A 22768-nucleotide genomic window follows, 5' to 3' on the forward strand; every position below is an offset into this window, starting at 1 on the left:
TGCAATCCGTCCTGCTCAGTGCTCTTCACTAGTCACGTCCTTCCTGCCATTTTAAAAACAATAGTGGCAGAGATGCAAGCTGCTGATAGTGCTCAGCAGGACAGATCAAACACACAGATGCAATTTCTGTACGTAGAACAGTGAAGTAGGATAAAATTCAAATACTTACAATCGCTTAGTAGCTAACATCTGATTGCTGCAAATTGAATCTTTCATAACGGGATTTATTGTAAATAGTGTCATATCATTTGTGAGTTCTGCAATAATTTCAGTCAAAGCCAGTGCAAGATATTGGAGGTGTGAGGCTTACATGATTTATACACCGGTTTACACATAGATTATGAAGGGATTTTTAATCATCAATGTTATTTTTAGTTGCTTTCAAAACAGCCGTAATTGTCATTTTTTCTCTGAAATCTTAAACATTCTCATGCAGTGTAACTTTAAAATCCAGAAGAAACAGCCTAGCCACTTCCTTTCAACAGCTGTTTTAGAATTGCAAGACCCCAACCCAACCCTTCTCTTCCCCTTCCACTCTCATTGTTAAATAAGCTTCAAAATTATAGTTAAAATTCTTAAAATGTGCATTTCATGTTGTTTGGGAGCAACAAAGATCCTTGTAATCGTAATTAGTGATCAATATAGCCTATTAGTAAAAAAAAAAAATAGAAATTCAAAATCAAGTTATTTTGAGATCTCAAAACACATCTTACTTCCTTTATGAGAACTTGGAAAGATGGCAATAGTTTAAGAGATCAATACTCTTATTCATCTTTGGATTTAGTTCCAAATACTTCACTGGAAGCTCATAATAGGTAAACATCAAAGGCATATTATACAAATTATATAGTTAGTGTACGAGAATTTGGTGATACTGCATGTACTTGATAGCTTTCATTGCTAATGCACAGAACCCCTTCAAAAGACACTATGTCACAATTACACAATCTTCCTGTTCAAGACCTAAATAAGAAAGGAAAATTCAAAGAAGAAAAAATTCAAAACAAATAGTAGGGCCAGAAGATTTGGATAATCTGTTCCCTTTCTTTTCCCTGCTCTAAAAAAAATAAATAAATAAATAAAAAATAAATCCTTTTCTATTATTTTACCATGTATTTGAGCTTTGTGTTATAAATATGAAATGTGAAATGCAGCATCTCTGCAAGATCTGAATAAAGTATCTTACTCTCAGATAACCTAGGACCTTGATAGAGAAGGGCCTTTGTGAAGAGTAAATGTTTCAGTTCAATCCTTCTTCATTTATTTAAGAGCAAATATCCCACATGCATGTTAATGTTTATTATTCTAAGTGGGGAAATCCCTATTTCTAAACCAAAGAATTTTCAGTTTTCTGCCCCTCTCTTAAGCAGGTGTCTTTCCATATCTCCCAAATCAAAAGGGAAGATGCGAAGACAGCCTTTCAGTGGTGTCCTGATGTGTATATTAATAAGTTTACTGATCAGAGCACATATAAATTAAAATGAATCATATTCATATATTTAATAGCAAAGAAAATTCAATTTAACTCATGTCCAGCTTTCTTTCATGTTCATTTTATTCAAGGGCATGTCTTCCCTTTTTTGCTTTCTTTCTTTCTTTCTTTCTTGGACACCTCCAACCCCCATTGACAACCGAAATGTAGGGCTATAAATGTAAGGGCGCAATACATCATGAGATAAGTCCAGAGAACATGTCCTCTACCAAAATGCACATGAATCTCTGGTACAGTGAAAATTCCAGAACGTTTGGGAGGTCATTTTGCATGCTAAGCAGGGTCAAAAACGTGAGCTTTATGTGGTCATCCTTCTATATCAGATGAAGTCCAAAGTTTAAAGGTGACATTTGTGAAATTGCAGCTGGATTTCCTAGCACTTGATTCTGGCTCCTGCAAATCAAAGACTCTTAATTGAAAGACAAAGCTAACAATATGATCATCTTTCAATTAAATAAAAATACGACTTCTGAACCCTTATCTGTTGAAGAGCTGACACAGAAGTTTGGAGATGGTTGTTTAACCAGACAAAATGATAGAGAAAATATATTTTCCAACAAGATCATAAGGCTTGAGTAGTGCAGGGAAACAAATGTAAAGCAAAGGGCTGTCCTCTGGTCCCTCTACCAGCTCTAATTCCCCCACCCCCAGTTTGCACACTCAGCCACTCACCTTTTAGGCAAGGGCTACTGTCTTCCAAATTAAACTCAAACCCCAAATACCAAGACACTAGAAAGTGGCATCTTGGCATACTTTGAGATCAGGCGTTTTCTGCATTTCATGGTGTGGGGGGGAGGAAGCAGCATACCAATGTAGTGAAATCTGGAAACAACAGCATATATACAGACACAAAAAAAAAGTTTGCATATTGCACAGAGCGCTTGAAGATCATAAATCTATGCATGAGAAAGATGTAGTGGAAATTTTGGGGGGGATTAGAGTTTATTTTTGTCATCTCTGTGAGACAGCTACTCATTCATCCAGATCACAGCTAAGAAAAAAGCTGGTCACAGAAATTAGCAGTTTCAGCTCAGCAGCGAAGTCGCCAGCCTGTGAAGGCAGAGAGAAATTGACTAATTAGCAATGCGCACTAAAACTTGACGGTTCTTTATAGAGAGAGAGAAGAGAGAGGGAGAGAGAGGGAGAGGGAGGGAGGGGGGGCTCGCTTTTTCCCCTTCTTTCTTCCAAAGATGTTTGAAATCGCAGTCATTTACGCTCGACAATTTTTACAATAGCCTTGAGCCATAATTTTGCGAGTCTCTCCAGCATCCATCCCCCTGTATGGTCTCTCTCTACTGGCCAAGCACGACCGTTTCTCTCCCCAACCGTGGATTTCCTATTACTCTCGTTACGACTCACTGAGCCCCAGGCCCAAGGATAATGATGTGTTGTTTCTTGGTAGCATAATTTGTCACACGTACATTTTTTCTTCTTCTTCTCTTGCAGAAAGCTCTGCTCCCTCTCTCTCTCTCCCTCTCTCTCCCTCTCTCTCCCTCTCTCTTTCTCTCTTTTCTCCCTCTCCTACATTTTCTTGCTGTTGCTAATTCATGGTGATCAAATGATGTACGACAAAATAAATTGTAAAGAGTGACTGCCTGGAGTTGGGAACCAGAAGGTGTTTTCCCCCCTCCCAAGGAGAGAGCAAACCTTTAAAAAGGAAGGACAATTGATTTTTGGGGGGGAGCTTAAGTGAGCCTTGACTTTGCAGCTGGTTGAAAGCAGGTAAGTTTCTGGCCTTGTGTCTGCCTTGCGTGTATTTTGTTCTGTCTTTTGGGTTGTTGGCGTGGGGGAAGGGATGGGGAGGGAGTCTTGGGGGGGGCGGTTAGTTGCCTGGCAAACGCTCATAAAGAATAAAACTCCTATTGCAAGAAATAAGCAGATAAGGGGGAAAGGCAAAGGAGGAGAACAAGAAGGAAGAGGAACAGGAAAGGATGGGGGGGGGGCGGGAGCGAGACAACGAAGCGGGGAAAGCGAGAGAGAGGTATGACCGGGTCCACTTAAAGGGAGAGACTCTGGGAGATGTTCAGGAAACCCAGATCTTTGGGGGCCGGTGGGGGAGGGGGTCCTGCCGGGGGAGGGAGCTCGAGGGAGGTTAGGGTCCACCTGGAACAGGATGGTAAAGTGAGTCAAGAGGAGCCCAGTGTGGTATAAATAGGAAACCGGCGATCCAGGACTGGCGCCAGGCAGGGCAGAGTGAGCCGCAGTGGAAGGGGCAGGTCCGGCGGGATCCCTTGGAGCCGAGCGGCGGCGGCGGCGGCGGCGGCGGCGGCGGTGGCTCTCCCGGGCGGGCGGGCGCGCGGGCGGGATGTGGGCAGAGGGTCCCTTTCTGCTCGGCCCTGGAAGGTGCAATTACAGGTTAAGGACCTGGCGTATCGATTTCGCCTTGCCTCCCCCCCATCCTGCCGTCCTCCGCCTAGATGCGGGCGGTTCAGACTTTTTTTACAGAAGTAGTTCCAGGGCCAGGGGAATGGGGGTGCCCGAGTGGGGGGTCGCTGGGGGTTTTACCGAGGGGCTCGTGGGGAAGCTGCGGCTTCACGCGGAGATGCTGGGTGGGATGCAGAGACCCTGCACGGAACCTGCCCCCCCCTCCATTGGACAGCCCCCACCCCCTCCCCCAACACCTGCCAGTTAACTTGAACTTCTCACAGTTATTGGAGTTAAAGCCACTGTTCCTGATGCCTTGGAGACAGAACCTTTCACGTGAATCCCTCCGGGCCTCTTGGGTCCTGCTCTAAATCCACCCCAGTGGCCCCACTTCCTCCCTCCTCGTCTCCCCGGTGCCGCCCCGCGAGAGAAGGGGAGATACACGTCTGAACTTCCGCGCTTTGAAATGCGGGGGGCGGGGGGGGGTCAGGGGTGGGGGGCCGAAAGGATTCTCCTGCCAGGTTTAAAGGCGTCTCTGGAAAATTAGCAAAACTGAGTGGTGACGGGGAAGCCAACAGTTTGCGAAGCAGGCAAGCAGGCAGGGCCGGGGTGAGGGAAATGAGCTAGAATTGATAAGGACAGCTCCCGCCTCTGCCGAGTCCACTGAGCTGGTCCTCACCGCGCTCCACTGCACTTTCCCGGGAGAAGAAAGGGCTTTATCTGCTACCTCAGACTATTAGCCTAGGAGTTTCTCGGGGCAGCACGGATAATCGAAGGGGTTCCCAGCTTTTGGAGAGCTAAGAATCGCCCACCCGCACGCTTGTCGGGTCCCCTTTCCTACCCCCCAAACTGGACCAACTGCGAAAAGCAAAGCTGCAGGCACAAGTTGACCTGGAACCTCTGCCGACGGTCGCCTCTGCGCTCTCCGGGAACCCCCGGCTCCCCACTCCCTGGCCTTTCCCTTTCTCAGGCCCGGCATGGACACAAGCCCACGAGGTGTCTCGGCCTCCGCCGCCACTTTGCCGTCGCTGCTGCCACCCCTGTCGCTGCCAAGAGCCGAGCCAGGGTGGTTTTAGGAAAGTGAGGGACGAAGTGTGTGGGCGGTGGCGAGAGGAGTAGCAGGGAGCTGAACCGGCGCCCCGACCCCAGACAGGGTTCTTTTGGTGGCGCTCACGGATTCAGCGCCTTCAGACCTTACTCCTAGGGTCGGGGTCCTGGGGCGCGCTGGGCAGGAGCCAAGCTGAACACTGATTGTTGTTCTTCGCCCTCCCCTCCCCTCCACACCCTTCCCCACCCCGACCACACCCCACCCCTTCCACTACCCTTCACCCCTCCCTCCCATCCCCCACCCCTGTCTGCCAGGTTGGAGGAGGGTTTAAAGCCAGGTGCGCCGAGTCAGCTCGCCATGTCCAGATCCGGGGACAGGACCTCCACCTTCGACCCCAGCCACAGCGACAACCTGCTGCACGGCCTCAACCTGCTGTGGAGGAAGCAGCTGTTTTGCGACGTGACCCTGACGGCCCAGGGCCAGCAGTTCCACTGCCACAAGGCCGTGCTGGCCTCCTGCTCGCAGTACTTCCGATCGCTCTTCTCCAGCCACCCCCCTCTCGGGGGAGGGGTCGGCGGCCAGGACGGCCTGGGGGCCCCCAAGGACCAGCAGCAGCAGCAGCCGCAGCAGCAGCCGCCACAGCAGCAGCAGCAGCCGCCGCAGGAGGAGCCCGGGACTCCTTCCTCCTCCCCCGACGACAAGCTGCTGACCAGTCCTCGGGCCATCAACAACCTAGTGCTGCAGGGCTGCTCGTCCATCGGGCTGCGCCTGGTGCTCGAGTACCTCTACACGGCCAACGTGACCCTCTCCCTGGACACGGTGGAGGAGGTGCTGTCGGTCAGCAAGATCTTGCACATCCCGCAGGTCACCAAGCTCTGCGTGCAGTTCCTCAACGACCAGATCTCGGTACAGAACTACAAGCAGGTGTGCAAGATCGCTGCGCTGCACGGCCTGGAGGAGACCAAGAAGCTGGCCAACAAGTACCTGGTGGAGGATGTGCTGCTGCTCAACTTCGAAGAGATGCGCGCCCTGCTGGACTCGCTGCCGCCCCCCGTGGAGTCGGAGCTGGCGCTCTTCCAGATGTCCGTGCTGTGGCTGGAGCACGACCGCGAGACCCGCATGCAGTACGCGCCCGACCTCATGAAGCGCCTCCGCTTCGCGCTCATCCCGGCCCCGGAGCTGGTGGAGCGGGTGCAGTCAGTGGATTTCATGCGCACCGACCCGGTCTGCCAAAAGCTGCTGCTGGACGCCATGAACTACCACCTGATGCCCTTCAGGCAGCACTGCAGGCAGAGCCTGGCCAGCAGGTAGGAGACAACAAAGAGGAGGGCGGGGGGTGGGGGGGAGCAGGAAAGGCCTGAGGGAGGGGAGGGGGGCAGAGAGGAGTGGGGAGAGGGGTGGGCTGCGCGGGAGGCTCTGGCGAGCTGAAAACAAATGCAAACAAACAATTCAGACTGTGTGGGGAAAGTTGATTTCGGAGTCTCCAAAAGGTCAACAGGAAAGTGGCCTAACAGCATCCCTGAGCGCTGGAAAGCCCACGTTCCCAACATCCCCAGAGAGAGAAATGCGGGACTTGGGGACTGAAACTGACAGGCAGTGGGGCCAAAGGCCGGGGCAGTTCCCAGTGCCGCTCGGGGACCCTCTCTAAGCAGTCCTCCCTCCAAATCTCAAAATGAGCTTCCTCGAGGAAGAGGATTCTGCAATGACAAGTCCCCACCCCACTCCACCTCTTCCCTGCCGTGGGTGAGCAGGAACGCCCTGGCGACGCTCCACGAGGAGAGCTTTCATTCTTTCTGTCAGACACTCAAGGTCTGTTGTTGTTGTGTTGTTGTTGTTGTTGTTGTTGTTGTTGTTGCGTTTAGTGACTGAGTCTACTGCTCCCTTTGGAAGTTAGAGCTCCCAACCCTTTTGTCTATTAGGGCCACTATCGGAAATTCTGGCATCACAGATCCAGGCAAACTTTCTGTCTTGTGGAAAGCCTTTCTTTTTCACTTTTAAAGGGGAGCAAAGCAAGAGGTTTCAGGGTGTCAGAGTGAATCCTGCCTAGCAGCTCCCAGTTCTAAGGGGAGCGCTGCTGAAAACTAGGAGGAGGGGAGTCTTCTGCCTCTCCAGTTAGGTCCTTGTGCCGGCTCTGAAGTCTCAAAGAAGTTGGGGACTTGCTGTCGCTCTCTGGAATGTGCCTGTGTGTGCTGCAAATAGGGTTTCATGTCAGAGGGGAGAGGGAAATGACTTTTTAAAATGTGACAGTTGCTGGTTTTTTTTTTTTTTTTAGCTTTGGAATCGACAGTCCTGTTTTATTGGCTCCAATGTTAAAACCCCTTTTAATGAGCCCTAGCAGAGCATTTCTTTCTCTTTTTAAAAAAGAGAAGCAGTATCTTCTCAGTGTCTCATGATAAAACATCACGATTTCAGATGCCAGACCACCACAGCCTAATCCACTGGAGCGTTACATGGTCTAAAAATCCATCATGGCATTTTCCCATTCAAAAGGATGTCTAAAGTGGGGAAGGGGGGCTATTTCATGCACCTTTGTGGAATTAAATATTTATTTTTTAGTCATGATGTTTCTACTAGACCCAGGTAGAAATGTAAGAAAAGGAAGATATTCTGTACAGCACTGGTGTTCAGGTGAGGCCCACAGAGTTATGGGAAACCTTAGACTTAGAAACCTTCTAAGTTGATTTTCTACTCTTATGTGAGAGAGAGTTAATGAATTGTGTCCATAAATGACAGTAGGACAATAGCACAAGCAAGAATTCAATCCCTTGTGTGCTTGAATAGTGAGCACAGGAGTCCAGGTGTGAAGAAGAACATGGAATGTACTTTTATTTTGTAAGAGTTTTTCATTTGCCTAAAGATCGAAACTTAGTGTAGTGGGCAAATGTCACCACGCCAATGGGCACTGGTGATTAATATTCTGTTCTTAACTTTTATCACTTTCAAATAACTTACAAGTATATTTAACTTAGCATATATTATACATATTCAGGAATATATATACATATTCAGGAACTCAAACAACACAGTTATAGTCCTGAACATACATTTATTTGTATTTTTAAAAACATGTAAAATCTAGTAGAAACTCAGAAACCCAGAGGGATAATAAGATTAAGGCTTAACTTGTTTTAAGAGTGATTTTGGGATACAAGCATTACAAATTTGATCTCATAAAGAATTTCTGAAGCCCTCAATGTGCTTGTACTTAAGTATTTTCTAGGGCTCAGTATTAGAACACAATATTAGAATGCAATATTAGAATGCAAAATCCATTTTCCACCTTCGTCTGGATTCAGCATACCAGCTGGGGCCTGCTGGTTCTGTCCTGGTGGATGGCTGAGATACCAGGCTGCCTGGCTCGGTGATGACACCTTCCAGCTTCACTGGGCCATATCATTTGAAGGATATGTAGTGGCGTCTGACCACTAAATGCTTACAAGTGTCATGGATGCTGCAGGAATCTGATACTTCTGCGGTAGGAAGAAACCTGTATTTTTCTTTAAAAGCAGAAGATACACGGAAGAAAACAGTTCGTGTGAACCTGTTGTTGATCTCAAAGTAATATAATTTAGCTTTTGTTCCATTATTGGTAGCTGTGGCATTTTAATTTGGGGGGGACTAATTACATTACTCCAATCTTAATTTGCAGAAAAAATGTAAGACTAACCATCAAGATCTTAACTTTACTGTAGACAAAAATGCTGGAAGTTGTAACCAATAGTATCATGTTGGTCCATTTATTACAGCATCAGCAGAATATAAAAGTGTTCTCTCAGACTTACATGTAGTTTAACAGAAAGATTAATGTGCTAAACAATTGCTTATGCAGATGCACCACTTTTACTGAAGACAACTGAATGGAGAGTCATTGTATATATTACTTTTTATCCACCTATAGTGTTAAAGTCTAAACATGAAAGGAGTCCTCAAATTTAGGCAAGGAGTTGAAAAATTAAAATTGATTAATCTGTTGGAAAAAGTACAAAATATAAGGAAATAGAATCACTTCAAAAAGAATTTATTTGTTTAAGAATACATGTTCATCTGTAGAAAGTAGGGCTTTAATGTAATAACAATATTTTAAATATTTTTGAAGATTATTAAGTAATTTTGAATTTTTATTACATCTAGAAAAATAAAGCAACCCAAGCCTGAAGACTTTATAAATACCCAAATTAATATTTAATTTTTGCTCTAGTTGCCTTAGTCTTTCTGAGTATGCTATTTATGCTTAGATTCATGTTTTATTTTAGCAAATTAAGTATAAGAACAATAAATTAAAAATAAAAGACCTACTATCTTATATTCAAATATATGCACAACTAATTTAAGAGAAAAGGACTTAAAATTAAGACATCTGAAGTCTTATTTCTTATTTTCTTTTTGATTTATTGCAAGAAATATAAAACTTAAAAAATAAGTTTTATATGCACAACTAATTTAAGAGAAAAGGACTTAAAATTAAGACATCCGAAGTCTTATTTCTTATTTTCTTTTTGATTTATTGCAAGAAATATAAAACTTAAGAAATAAGTTCTTCAAAAGTTTCTGGAAGAGTCATTTTTAAAGGCTTCTAGAGCATGAAAATTTGATTTAGTAAGTGACATCACATGCAATGTTTAGTACATTAATAAGTAAATATCAGAAGACATACAGTCTAAGTTTAGCCTAAACAACCCCAGAAGTTTCTTTTTTATTTCTATTTTTAAAACTTTAGTGCATAATTTAGTAGTTGTTCAAATAAGTCAATTTGGCCTGGATTCATTAACTTCTTTTTTACATTTTCATTGCATCTCACATAACATAACAGTTAAATAAATGCTTATTGAAAGTTGAAAGCATTGAGATTATAAAATAAGAAAGCTTCAGTGTTGCACTTCACCAATATGCTCCTCGATTGCACATAACAAAAATCCACGGAAGCTTCTACAGGAACACACCTGTAATAGGAAAGCATTGGTGAAAATAATCATATTTTAAAAACATTTAACCACCAGCTATTACAGTTCCATGTATAGTCCTATACTGAAGTGTAGTTTTCCAGAGATTATATTTTACAGAAGAAAGCAAGCTACCTTATAAAGATTTCACTCTCTAAAAGAGTCTATTTAAAGATTTCATATAAATTAATTTAAAAATCTACTTAAACATCAAGAGCACAATTATCTATTGGCTAAAATGACTTGTAATGATTAAAAAGCCATTAAATTTCCTAATACACAGTTTTGATTCCTGGCTTTGGTGCTTAGAAAGCGTTTCTTTAAATGTAGGACTGTATTTTCTATCAGTTCTCTTCCTAAGGCCTGAATAACAACCTTAGCAAAGCAAACTAATCTTGTATCCATGTATTCTCTAAATTGTTACTTCCCTTTATGTCAATTTGATACCCTCAGATTAGAAGTTGTTAGGTAGTTAGATTTTTGTATCAGAAGTTACCCAACCATTCAGAATACAATTTGTTTATTATGTGAAACAGGACCATTGATTACAAAATTATATCACAGGTATGGGAGCCAAATAGTTATATCCTACAATCAAAAGGCAATTAGAGCAGATATTAATGTGTTGTATTGGCTTAGAGGATTTACTGACAAAAGTAGACATGTTCAAATTTTAAGGACTGAGCCACCCAGGCGCCCCTGACATGTTCAAATTTTAATTCATATCTTATATTTTTTCCGTATTTATGAACATGTTGAGGTTCACTCATTACCTTAGCCAATTTCCAAGTGTCTCTATTTTCTTAACTTAAAAATGCAATAAAAAATACATCACTTTATTTACAACAGCTACTTTATACCAGAGGATCTTCTAAGCATTTTACAAATATTAACTTATTTAATGGTCAAAACAGGCCTAATGGATGAGTGCCAGCATTAGCCTCATTCCATAGATGGAGAAACTGGTACACAGAGAAGTTAAGCATGTTGCCTACAGTTGCACAGCTGCTTAGGGTTAGAACCAAAGTCTGAGCTTGGGCATTGTGGCTCTGGAGTTTGTGTTCTCATCCACAGTTTTCTGCTTCTTGCTATGAGCCTCTCTGTGCTAGGATATGATCTAGTGATCGTCCTTCATATTATATATAGACTTTAAGGCTATCCTTTTGGAAAGAAACTTGTGAGGGTTAAATATTAATGTGTCTGACTTTAAAAGAAGTTAAGGAAGGGTATTTGTTCTAGGCCTGGAGTCAGACATTTTTTTCCTGTAAAATACCAAATAGTAATTCTTTTTGGCTTTAGGAGTCACACAATCTTTATTAAAACTACTCCAGTCTTCCCTTGTGGCACAAAAACAGGACAATACATAAATGAATGAGCATGGCTGTGTTATAACAGGACATCACTTATGGGCACTGAAATTTTGTATAATTTTCACATGTCATGAAATATTCTTCTCCTTTCGATTTTTTCCCCCACTTTTTGAAAACATAAAAACCATTCCGGGGGGAGGGCATATACATAAACAGGAGGCATCCCAGATTTGTTCTGTGAGTCCTAGTTTGCCAACCCCTGTCCTAGGCACTTGGGATATATCAATGAGCAACACAAAATTTTGTGGGAAGAATTTCTGCCTGTGCTTGGAAAGAATGTAAGTCTCAATAATTCTACCAACTCCAAATTAGAATCTCAACTTTACATTATAAGGCTTAAGAATTTAAATAGCTATCTCAGGAAAGTAAAGAGTAATTAATTTAAAAAGTGAATGAGCTGCTCATTTTTTTCAAGTGTACGATAAAGAGAACCAGCTGACACAGATTGGTCATTATTCAGAAGAGGTTTAAATATCACTTGTATGATATTTTAATGATTCTACTAGGAAATTAGTCAGGTATATTTAACACATTGCTAAGATTGACAGACACATGTCCAGCAGACTAATCAAAACACATAAATGAACACATGAACAATTATTTTTCTAAATGCCATCCCATATCTCCAGCTGTTTTAATCAGGGTACGTGTTGTCAGGACTCCTGACTTCCAAGTGAGTTAGCTGGACTGAGTACATCTGTAGTACCTCCCTGCCTTCTCCAAAATGAGTAATCTCTGGAGGAACACTCCTGCTGTTGTAGGTTTGGTTTAGGTGTCCGTCTCCCTCAGTAGATCAGGTACCTGACCTTGATCTAGAAATGTGAATTCAGTTTGAATTAATATTGCTCTTAAGTATAATTGAGGTGGACACTTAGGATTTGGTCAGTTAAATGTGAATTGACAAAGCCAATGTTGAAATAAAAATGGAGGTTATTTTAAAGATGATCGACACACATACAGTGTTGTTTACCAACCACAATAGTAACTGTCACTGTTGAGTGACTTCTATGAGCTTGACATAAGCTTACTTACATATTCTAGTCCTTGTAACATTTTTCTCTTCTTTTTAAATATTAGAAAATTGAGGCTCAGGGAAGATAAATAATTTGTCTAATTATATAGATGGGATTGAGTTGGGAGTCTGTCATCATCATCTGAAGAATACTCCCTGGTTGTGAGCGTATTTAATAGATATGGCTTATACAGAAAGCATACTCAAATCTACAACTTCCATATCTTTGTTTTACCACATCACAGAAGAGATTAAAAGTTACAACTTCCTAGTGCTTCTTCAAACCCACCGGAACAAAAGGAGTGAGAGGAATATTTTGGAAAGCCAAAATTCTTTGCCATTGGTCTACCATACTTAATTATTCGTTCTGAGATTCAGAGGCTATATAATGGGGTTGCTGAGATTTTTTTCGCTACAAAATTAACTTACTAAAAATATGTTGAGCCAATATATTTTAAATAAATCAATAAAAATAAGAACTCTCAATTTAACTATGGAAAATAATTGTGAAAATAAAAAAAACAAAAAACAAACAAACAAAAAAGCCTAGAAGCTTGAATTTAAACCAAGAGATTTTTTCCCCCTAGATTTCTGTGCACTGGTGGAATACTAGAGTGGTATCAGCTTTGTTTATGGGAGGGCAATAGAAAGCTCTTCATGTTGGTGAAACTTACAGGTGATAAATACAACAGGTAGAAGCCGAAATTATAAAAATACCTGTATACTCTCATAACATAAAATAAGGTTACTCTAATTGGAAATTTATTGTTTATATTTTGTTTCAAGAAAATCATTTTAACAATTGTTATGTTTATACCTTCCGTCATTCACTTAGAATTTCAGAAAATATATTCACTGTTATGTCCTTTCCATTAACTTCCAAGATAATTCATCATGCACGAATTACTAATGATGATTTCTTTTAAAAAAGAATACCTCACACACAACACTATTATGATATGGGCAGGAGAACGAGTTAACCAGAGGAAGAACCCTCAGTTGTAGCATAGAAGAAACAGTGAATATATCTATTTCACTGTGAATATTAAAACGGCCTATCTAGCCACAAATAATATTAATGAAAATATGGTTAGAACTGTTGGCAACATTAGAATGAAAGCAGAAAGGTACTAGAAAAAGCCTACAATCGTGAGGAAATAAAAATAGTGAATGTTTATGATGCAAAGAGAGAAAATAAATCATAGGGAAGTGAAAAAAGAAGAAAAAGCAGCAGTAAGGAAATACAAGGAAATATGAGAACTCAAAGAAATTATTAAAAATAAAACCATCTGAAAAAGAAAGAAAAAGAGGACTAACAGTACAGGAAGATGGGCAAGGAAATTTTAGAGTCTGGAGAGTAGGTGTTCAATTATCTGTTGTACAAAGAAGTACAAATTTAGAAGCATTTAAGTCAGTACATACCCAACTAATATAGTTTACAAGGTTATCGATGGTGTTCCATTGAAAAGAGAAAAGCTAGCCCTTAAAAGAAACAAAAAAGAATGTTTCCCCAAGGAAACGAAAAAGGCCAATCATGGTATCTTCACTCCTATAATTAAATTCAGTTCAGCAGTTACATATTTGTAATCTGAGTTAATTAAGATGTTTTATTAAAAACGCTGTCCTTAAGCTAGATAATGCAGGAGTTTCAGAAGTGTCAGAGTTCGAAGGGGACAGTCTGCTGTTCCAATAGGAGGAGATGAAAATATAGCTGTGTTCCTTGTAAGATCATCTTAATTTTCAATATAATTGGAACTGGCAGTGAACCTGAGAAGCAAGGCGGGCTCTTCTGAATCCATGCCTATGACCGCACACTCCCCCCCACAGTGGGCACTCCGGACAATGCGTGGCAGTATATAGCCACAAGAAGTCCTGCTGTGAGCTATCCCCCACGTTTGTACTGAACATAAAGCTATCATCCACCAAGCCCTGAGCTAGGTTCTGAGATGCAGAGTTAAACAGGACAGAACACATTGCTGACTTTGTGTGGTTTACAGTGTAAGGATAAAGAATAAAGAATTGCACAAATCAATCAGACTGGTAATACATGCTGCGGATTAGCAAACTTCTGTGAGATAAGTATCCCAGAGTCTTGCAACCTCCCTGGGGAGACCAAATAAAAGTTTCTCTACAAAGCAGTCTTGAAAGATGAGCTATCCAGAGTGATGGGTCTGCAGGAAGGCCAGGCGGATGCCCAGGGAAAGCACGAGGTGCGGTAGAGCGTGCCCATGGGCACCAGGCAGAGAAGAGTTTGGTACCTTCTAGAAACTGAAGGAAAGTGTGTGTGGCCAGGGGTTGGGTGGGAAGGGTTGTTGAAATCAATCAGGAAGTTGTAGGCTCTGCTAAGGATTACCCACTACATGGCTGAATTCCACAGTGGAAAAATGAGCTTTTTTTTTTTAATTTGAACTGAGAAAATAAGCAATAGTATGGTAGAAACACTGCCTTTCAAATCATAAACCTAACTAGGTGTCCCAAATTCACTTTCGCTGAGCCCCATATCAGTAAAATGGGTTAATAATTAGAGTTCTACTTGCCAGGATTTGGGTAAGGACAGGCTGAGACAGTGAAGAAAACCATATACATAGAGAATGCTATTTAGAACTGACTTATTAATTTTCAAAGATACAATAAGTCAAGTTTACCTGAATACATTTTTGCCTATCGAGAAAACTCGAGTTATATATGCGATTTCACTGGAGCACAGAATTAGTCAGAGAGTTTTCAGACCAGATGAACCAAGTTGGAGGAACCCGAAGGTGAACACGAGGGCATTAGCAGAAAGTGGGATAATAAGACTTTCTGATTGCTCTCAGTAATTTATATATAATTCTTCAAAGGGAAGATGATGGCCTTTTTAGATGTAAAAGCCTTCCGTTTCTTCCATTCGTAGAGGAGACCCCCTCTTCTTTTTAATCTCACGAACTCTGGCTTTGAGGCTTCCTTTTTCAGGGTCCCCAAGCCCCTCACGTACATACGTCAGGTCCTGGGGCTCCCAGTGCTCCCGTGAGCGGGGTGGTAAATGACACCTGCGTGGGGACTCTCCGAGCTTCCACACAGCTCAGCTGGGGCCACCGTATGGAGACTGGCTCACTGGAGGCTGCAGACAAGTGAACTGAAGAATTACAGTCGGTTTCACTTCCCTGCCTTATGTGCCTTCAGGTGCCTCTGAAGACAGGCGAGGCCGGTGAAATGGAGAGGAGGAGGAAGAGAGACAGCACCAATGTTAGAGAAGAAAGAGTCCTTGTGAATGTGGGGGCCCTGTAGAAACACGTGGCTGGGTGGCTGTGTGTACATGTCTGCATGTGTATATCCACAGACACAGTGCGTCCTGCTCAGTGCCCGCTTTGAGTTTTCTGTACAGTGATTTCTGAGATGTGTTTTTAGCAGCCAAAGATCTGTTTTGTACGTGGGAATGGGAGCGGGACAGTCAACAGTTCCCAGTCTGGCACTGAGTAAGGAATTACTGCATTGGGAGGGTCAGTTTTTCACCGGCAAGAAAATAATGGCATTGGTAAATCCCGCTTAGAACAAAGCAGCAGACCACTGTCTGGCCTGGATTTTTAGCCCCCCCTCAAAACCAACCGTATCAGACCATCCGGGGCAAATGGAAAGGATGAGAAGCGAGAATGTAAAATCTGTGCATCTGAGACAGAAACTTTGAAGGAAAAACTTTAACGTTTTAATATGCACACGAGGACTTTCTCATATGTGTCAACAGGGGTTCATTGATACTGTGAAGGATCCCAGACAATATTGGTGTATTACATGAAGGCAGAAGTGTGTACCTCGTAGCAGAGACCAATTGGGTGGATTGGTTACTATGACAACTGGACCACTACGGTCAGTGGCAATCCCTGTCATCTCTCTGTTTCAAGGTTTCCACAAGCATTCCCTCCAAAATGACATTTATAGGTAGGAACTACAGAGTGAGGCTAGGAAATATACACATATGAATAAGAGGAATTGGCATAAGGGGAGGTACCAACAAAGCAGTTATGTTATAATGCAAAAGTCTTAAACAGTTCTATGGCAGAGTAATTAAGACCTAAAGGTCAAACTGATGTGGGTCAGATCCCACCCCGACCACTTACAAGCTGGCTTTCTTTGGGTGATTTACTTAACTTCATTTTCAGATTGCTTATCTACAAACTGTACATAATAATACCCACTTCATTAGGCTGTTGTGAATGTTGGAAGGATGTACATACCAACAACACTTCATATAGTTCCTGGCTGTGAATACTATATAATGGGTAGCATTTATTTTTACGGGAATAGTTCTATTTATATCTAATAGGCTTTTCTGTTCCCTTATTAGGACTCCTAATTCCACACAATACGTTCTTTCTAGAGCTGGATTATCAGCATGAATCCCAAGCGCTGCTCCGATAGTGGTAATGTCTCTGCTGAAAGTTTCCATTTTCTACACTTTTGAGTGGACGACATTGCTTAGGCAATGTCGCTTCCATCCTCTTGGTCTAGCCATGTCAGCAGTTGGAAAAGTTAGAAAAATCATGGTGGATTCACGTTGAATGGCTTTATTGAGATATAATTTATGTAATATACAATTCCTTTTACGGTGTAAAATCCAGTCATTTTAGTATATTCACAGCTGTACAGCCATCAGCACATTTAACTTTAAAACATTTTTATCACCCCCTTCCCAAAACACCCCGTATCTGTTAGCAGTTAGACCCCATCCTGTCTTAAGCTCATCCCCCCAGCCCTAGGCAACCCCTCATCTACTTCCTGTCTCCAGAGACCCATAGTATTGTTTGTTCTGGGCATTTCAGATAAATTGGATCCTGCAATATGTGGTCTTTTTTCTGGCTTCTTTCATATAGCATCAGGCTTTCAAAGTTCATCCATGTTGAAGGAATGAAGTATTATTACTAAATAGTTTTCCATCGTATAGATAGGCCACATTTTATTTATGCATGAACTGATGGACATTTAGGCTGTTTCCACTTTTCGCTATTATGAATAATGCTGTTATAAGCAATTTCTCTACAAGTTTGGGTATGGACTTATGTTTGTTTCTTTCGGGGGATACACCTGGGAGTGGAAGTGCCGGGTCATAGGGTAATCAGTGGACAATGAACAAATGTTTCACCTTTTGAGGAACTGTCAGATTGTTTTCCAAAGCAGCTGCACCGCTTTGCATTCTCACCAGCAGTGTATAAAGGTTCCACTTTCTCCACTTCCCCACCAATGTCTGGTGTCTGTTTTTTGACCACATCATGGCCATGATGTGCTAGTTCACTGTGGTTTGCATTTTACTAATGACTAACGAGGTCTTTTCATGTGCTTATTGGCCACTTGTTTCGTTTGTTGGTTTTGTTTTGAAAAATACCCAGTCAAATCCTTTGGCCATCTCCTAGGTGGGTTATTTATCTTTTTCTTACTGAATTATGAGTCTTTGGAGGATTTTTAGTAGTGTTTCCTATGGCTCCTAGATCACAGCCAGGGCCCATCTTCTGCAGAAGCTGGCTGTTGTAGCTGATAAAAATGAAAAGAAAATGCATGCAGATTGTACAGGGGAAAACTCCAAGATACTTTTGAATGACATCTATGTCTATTACTAAAACTCTTCAGTGTTGGATGTGACAGACCATACAGGGCAAATGGATGTGGTCGATATCTGTGGTTGATTTTGTTGTTGTTTTCTTCTCCATGTGATTATTCTGGCTTTATGTTGACTTAGGCATTATATTTCTCAACTGATAGTTGAGACTCAGCTTAGCAAAACTTTTATTTAAAAAAATCGATGACTTAAATAATTTATTTAAATTTTCTTAGAGGTATATAAGACATTTCTATTCAAATTGTGTTTATACAATATTTATTTTAGGGAAAGGAGGTAAAATTCTTTGGTTGCCAAGAGTATGGAATGAGGTGACATTTTTTGGTGTCAAGACAATGATAACTCATAATGGCCACTGCAGAAGAAGAAATATGTAAAAAGAAAACAAGACTGCAAAAACAGTTGCTCTCAATTGGAAGGGCCTGCAAAAGTGTTTTTTGTAGGGATCAGCAGGGAACAGTACAGCCCAGGATTTTCAGTCATGGCTGGGTTTCAGCTAAAGGCTTCACAACACATATCACCAGCGCAGTTTCTGCCACAGTAAAGCTAAATTTGACATGAGAATAACTTGCCCACTTTCATCCTCCTTTGCTACAGTATCCTGGCATTTTTCCTCAGGGATTAAAAAAAAAAAAAAAATACCTGCTACTCTTGACAAGAAATTACCCTTATGACTCATAGTAGGTTACATAATATTATTTCACTAACTGTTCTTTTGAGTGTATGGATATGGAAGAACATTAAGCAAATCCCTTCCTGAACTTAATGTTTATGCTTTTGGATGGACAATTTCTAATCTGATTATGAATCTCTTTGAACAATCAAATGTTTGCTTTCTGTTAAGGTTTACAATCTCCCTTGCATAACAAAGGCAATGCCAGATCTACGACTCCATCATAGATCTGTGTGCAAAGTGGTAAGGATCTTAACGTGGATTTCTTTATCTAGATACAAAGTGTTATCAAAGGTATATGATAATTTTATAGTTTCTAGTATGCACTGCCAACAGATTCCAACACAGCAGGTAACCTCTCTAAATTAGTCATTGGTGTGATGTTTAAAAGGCAGGCATCTTCTTCCCTCAGTGGAAGTCGTACTCACATAGAGAAGGTACTAATTCTAGACAGTCACTTCAGTATTTCTGGAAGCTAACAAATTTCCACTGTCCCTCAGACATTCTTATATTCAAAACTCGGAAAGAGAGAAAGCAGACAAAGCAAAACTGAAATATGTAAACATCACTCTAATGCACTAAAAAAATTCAAGGTTTATGATTTCTCCAGACATAGAAATCAGCAAACTAAACCAGCAGCAAGTAGTCTAAGTAAAACTCTATTCCTAGGAAGGGGCACCCCCTGTCCAGAGAGGAGCCCCTCAAGCCTTCCATCAGCCTAGTCAAACTGAGAGCCCAAGTTCCAGAAAACGATAGTCTTTTTGACCTAGAAAGAATAATTCTCTCAATTGGAAGGGGCTTCGAAAGTGTTTCTTATATCAGAAAGATGTGTCTGGAAAATGCTTTACATTTTTTTATGGAAGGAGACTGTAGAGTCTCAGAGCAAAAGAAACATTGAAAATTTGTGAAAGCACAAAGAAATTCATGTCTGTGGCTTTTATAGACACTAATTAGAGTCTGCCACAAAAGCGGATGTGAATCACTTCTCTCAATTAGCTGTGTCTGTTATTAGCCCTCCTGGTAGCCCTTCCTCCACTGGAACATCATTATCCATTACACTTACTCCAGACGTACAGGATTCGAACACCAAGCAGAGGAGGAAATAAGGAGCCTCCCTCCCCACCCCACATTCCAAATTCTCTGTATAGAGTGTAGATGGCAGGCTACTACAAAGGAGAGTTATTCTGTGGTAAAATTAGGAAAACCCTTTCTCAAGGTAGTTACGCATGTTTCACCATAGAGGGCTCCTTCTCAAGTGTCAGTTCTGGAAAGTGAGTGTGGGATTCATCGGTCTCTTTCTGCCCTGTGTTCCTTTTGGCTGGACAGTTGTAAGGAAGGCTGCATTCATCAGCTTGAGCTGCCATAGTAAAATAACACAGACTGGATGGCTTAAGTAACCGGACTTTGTTTCCTCAGTTCTGGAAGTTTCCTCAGGCTGGAAGTCCAAGGTCAAGTTGCCAGCAGGGTTGGTTTCTGGTGATGCCTCATTTCCTGGTTTACAGACAACAGCCTTCTGTGTCCTCACACGGCCCTTCCTGTGTATGCAGAGACAGAGATTTCTGGTGTCTCATTCTTTTCTGATAAGGACCACAGTCCTATCGATGAGTGCCCCACCCTGATGACTCATTTAACCTTAATTACCTCCTAAAGACCCAATCTTCAAGTATAGTCACAGTGTGGGGGGGGGGGGTTAAGACTTCAACATATGAATTTGGGGGAAACACGATTCAGTTTATAACAAGAGCTGATAATAGGATCGAGGAATTAGAAAACAGGTTAGGGAAGCTAACTGAATTGTTACTTTTCGACGAGCTCTATAGGGCAAAGTTATATAGACAGCTGAGCAATGATCCACGTCAGCAATATATTAATAGCTATTCCAGTAATACAAAGCTCGAAGAGAAAAATGTCCTTTTTCCACGGCCTCATAAAGTCTTGCCTAAATCGGTAGTTCTCTTAAGAATCAACAATAGAGATTTTTAATAAAATAGATCTTCCCTAGCCCTACCTTAGAGATTCTAGATAAATTGATCTGGAACGTGGACCCAAGAACCTGCATATGTAGCCACATTCCAGGTAGTCTTGCTACTACTGGTGGTTTGGGTCCACATTTTGAAAATCGTGAGATTAAAACAAAAAATTGCTTCTGCTTTCCAATCTGCTACATATTGGTAGAAGATGGGAGAACATGCTAACAGTAATTTACTGAAAGACAAGTTTGAGGGAAACATGTTGCAAAATTAAAAGTAATCTGATAAACTGACACGGGGAGGGGGGGAATGAGTCACAGGAAAAGTTACTGGAATTACCAGACTCTAAGGGATTTATTTCCTGATTATGGAATTGGGGTACCTACCGCACTAGAGAATTTTCAGAATAATGCAAGCCACGCAGAAGAGTGTCCCCAGTTCAGCCTTGGAGAATGTGGTCAATTTCCCCAGCATAATTTGTTACTGCCTGACAACGATCTGGTGATTGAAACCGATATTGTCATGGATTGGTTGATTGGGGCGGGGGGGGGGATCTGGGAGGCTTCCACACAGACAGATGCCCTTCCCAGGGGGAACGAACGCTGGGGAGCCTCTCAGCCTCCCAAAGCCCTGGAGTTAGGGTTTACTTAAGTATTAGCCCCTCCAGGGTTGGTGAAGCAGCAAAGAACAGAAAGAACAGGCTCCCCACAGGGAGGGAGAGGAAAAGAGGAGGAGAATCAGAAATTCCTGTTTCACCCAGAGCAGCACAGTGTCCCTAAGCTGGATCCCACAAGCCACACCTCATTGTCTCCACAGCACACACACCCCTGGCCTGCCTCAGTCCCTTGCTGCTTATCTGTCCAAAAGTAAGGGTAACCTTCTTCATTTATCTTAGCCCCAGGATGATTTCATAGGCTTGTTCTTCCCCTCAAATGCAATTCTGGGCCCTTTCAGAAGGTATCAGCTGCAACTCCCTTTGCTTGAATTGAAGATGGACACTAATTTATTGCCATGAATATTCCAAGAGCAGCCCGGAATGATATATTCGGTTACTAACTAACTTTTCTCACTGTCTTCCCGCATGGCCACTCCTGCAGTGACTCTCCAACTGGAAACAGCCTGCTTGGCAGGAGGCTGGCTCCGGTTCCTCAGAACGAGCTTTCTAGTTTCCCCAGGAGAAATCTCTCCCTGGAGTTCAGAGTAATGGATAAAACCAGGCTCTAGATCAGGAGGTAGGATCTGGCCATGGTCCCCCTCAGCGTCATCCAGAATGGCTGGACTTTCTTTGGGATGCTGATTCTGTTAATAGATTGATTTGGACTGTTATGTCTTAGACCCTCAGCGACAAGTCATGGTAGCGTAGTATGTGATATCCTGAACTTGAATGTTCAATGTTATTCTGTGATCTCTTGTCTTTCTGCACTTTTTCTTGTGCAGCAGGTATCAGTCTCCCCAGGTCAGGAAGTCACTCTTATCTTTTCGAAAAGCCGGCCAGATGGGCGCTCGGAGAGAGAAAGGGAGAGAGAGAAGTCTCCATAATGAGATTAGTTCTCAGGGGGCAGCGTAGTCTAATAATTGAGCTTTATTAGGAGTTCAAAGACGGGCATTACTTACGAGTCCGTCACTAACGTGGGAGTGCTGCTTTATCTCCTTTTGTCACCAAGCTGCACAGAGCTTCAGTGGCTCCTTTGTGACAGGCTGCGTAGAACCACTTCTCTCTTGAACTAGAAGAGCTTTCTCCTATCGCGCAAACGTTGGTTGTCCCTGCCAGCCCGTTCGGTAGCAAGCATCTGTGCTAGTGAGCGGTGAGATCCCGTGTCCCACTTGCAGGCGTGAGGATTAGTCCAGGAGGTAATACTTGCCACTCAACTTCCTCACAGGGATGCAGGGAGGATTAATGAGATGCTATTTCCGTTGCAATTTATGCTCTTCAGAAGAAAGGCACTAAGTACTAGGTATTAGAATTAAGGATTATATAGGTAATCAAGCAAAGAAGATATTCAACTGCTTCTAGTTACTAAAGGAAGCTTTAATCTGGGTGGTGTGGAAGGAGGGGGGGAAAGGCAGTGAGTATAAACTTGGCCAGGAGCCATGGTCCCCCAGGAAGCAGAGGACCACGGATGGAGTGTGAAGTGCTCTGTACAGTATAAACATGGCCCTTTTGTGGCCCTGAAGGCTTTTGATCCAAAGGAGAGGCCTACGTTTCTTGGATTCAGATGAAAGCTTTCTTGTCACATCTACCTCTCCCATCATGAGCCAGTCTACCGCTTTGGTCTCAGGAGAGAGTGGCAAAAGCAGCAGCAGACTGCCCC

At 42.4% G+C, this 22768-nt stretch overlaps 1 protein-coding gene and 1 long non-coding RNA gene across 4 annotated transcripts in view; one reads left to right on the forward strand and one right to left on the reverse strand.

The window, feature by feature from the left end:
- Window positions 1-326: 326 nt before the first annotated feature.
- LOC131811236 (uncharacterized) lies at window positions 327-5328 on the reverse strand. Of its 2 annotated transcripts, none has more exons than XR_009345855.1 (3): window positions 5206-5328; window positions 3596-3828; window positions 327-2542 (listed from the first exon to the last, which is right to left on the reverse strand). It is a non-coding gene; the product is annotated as an uncharacterized LOC131811236 (long non-coding RNA). The 2 variants fall into 2 exon arrangements; XR_009345856.1 differs by lacking the exon at window positions 5206-5328 and adding an exon at window positions 4139-4352.
- The window catches only part of KLHL14 (kelch like family member 14), a 99435-nt gene continuing 80421 nt past the window's right edge, over window positions 3755-22768 (forward strand). Inside the window, exons 1-2 of one of the 2 annotated variants that reach the window (XM_059139543.1) lie at window positions 3755-3847; window positions 5219-6211. In XM_059139543.1, coding sequence (XP_058995526.1) covers window positions 3798-3847; window positions 5219-6211 — 1043 coding nt within the window. In that variant the 5' untranslated portion in view covers window positions 3755-3797. The remainder of the gene's footprint in view (window positions 3848-5218; window positions 6212-22768) is intronic. The other variant, XM_059139542.1, reaches the window with a different exon arrangement.

The sequence above is a fragment of the Mustela lutreola genome, chromosome 11, assembly GCF_030435805.1.
Source record: "Mustela lutreola isolate mMusLut2 chromosome 11, mMusLut2.pri, whole genome shotgun sequence".
NCBI classification, from domain to species: domain Eukaryota; kingdom Metazoa; phylum Chordata; class Mammalia; order Carnivora; family Mustelidae; genus Mustela; species Mustela lutreola.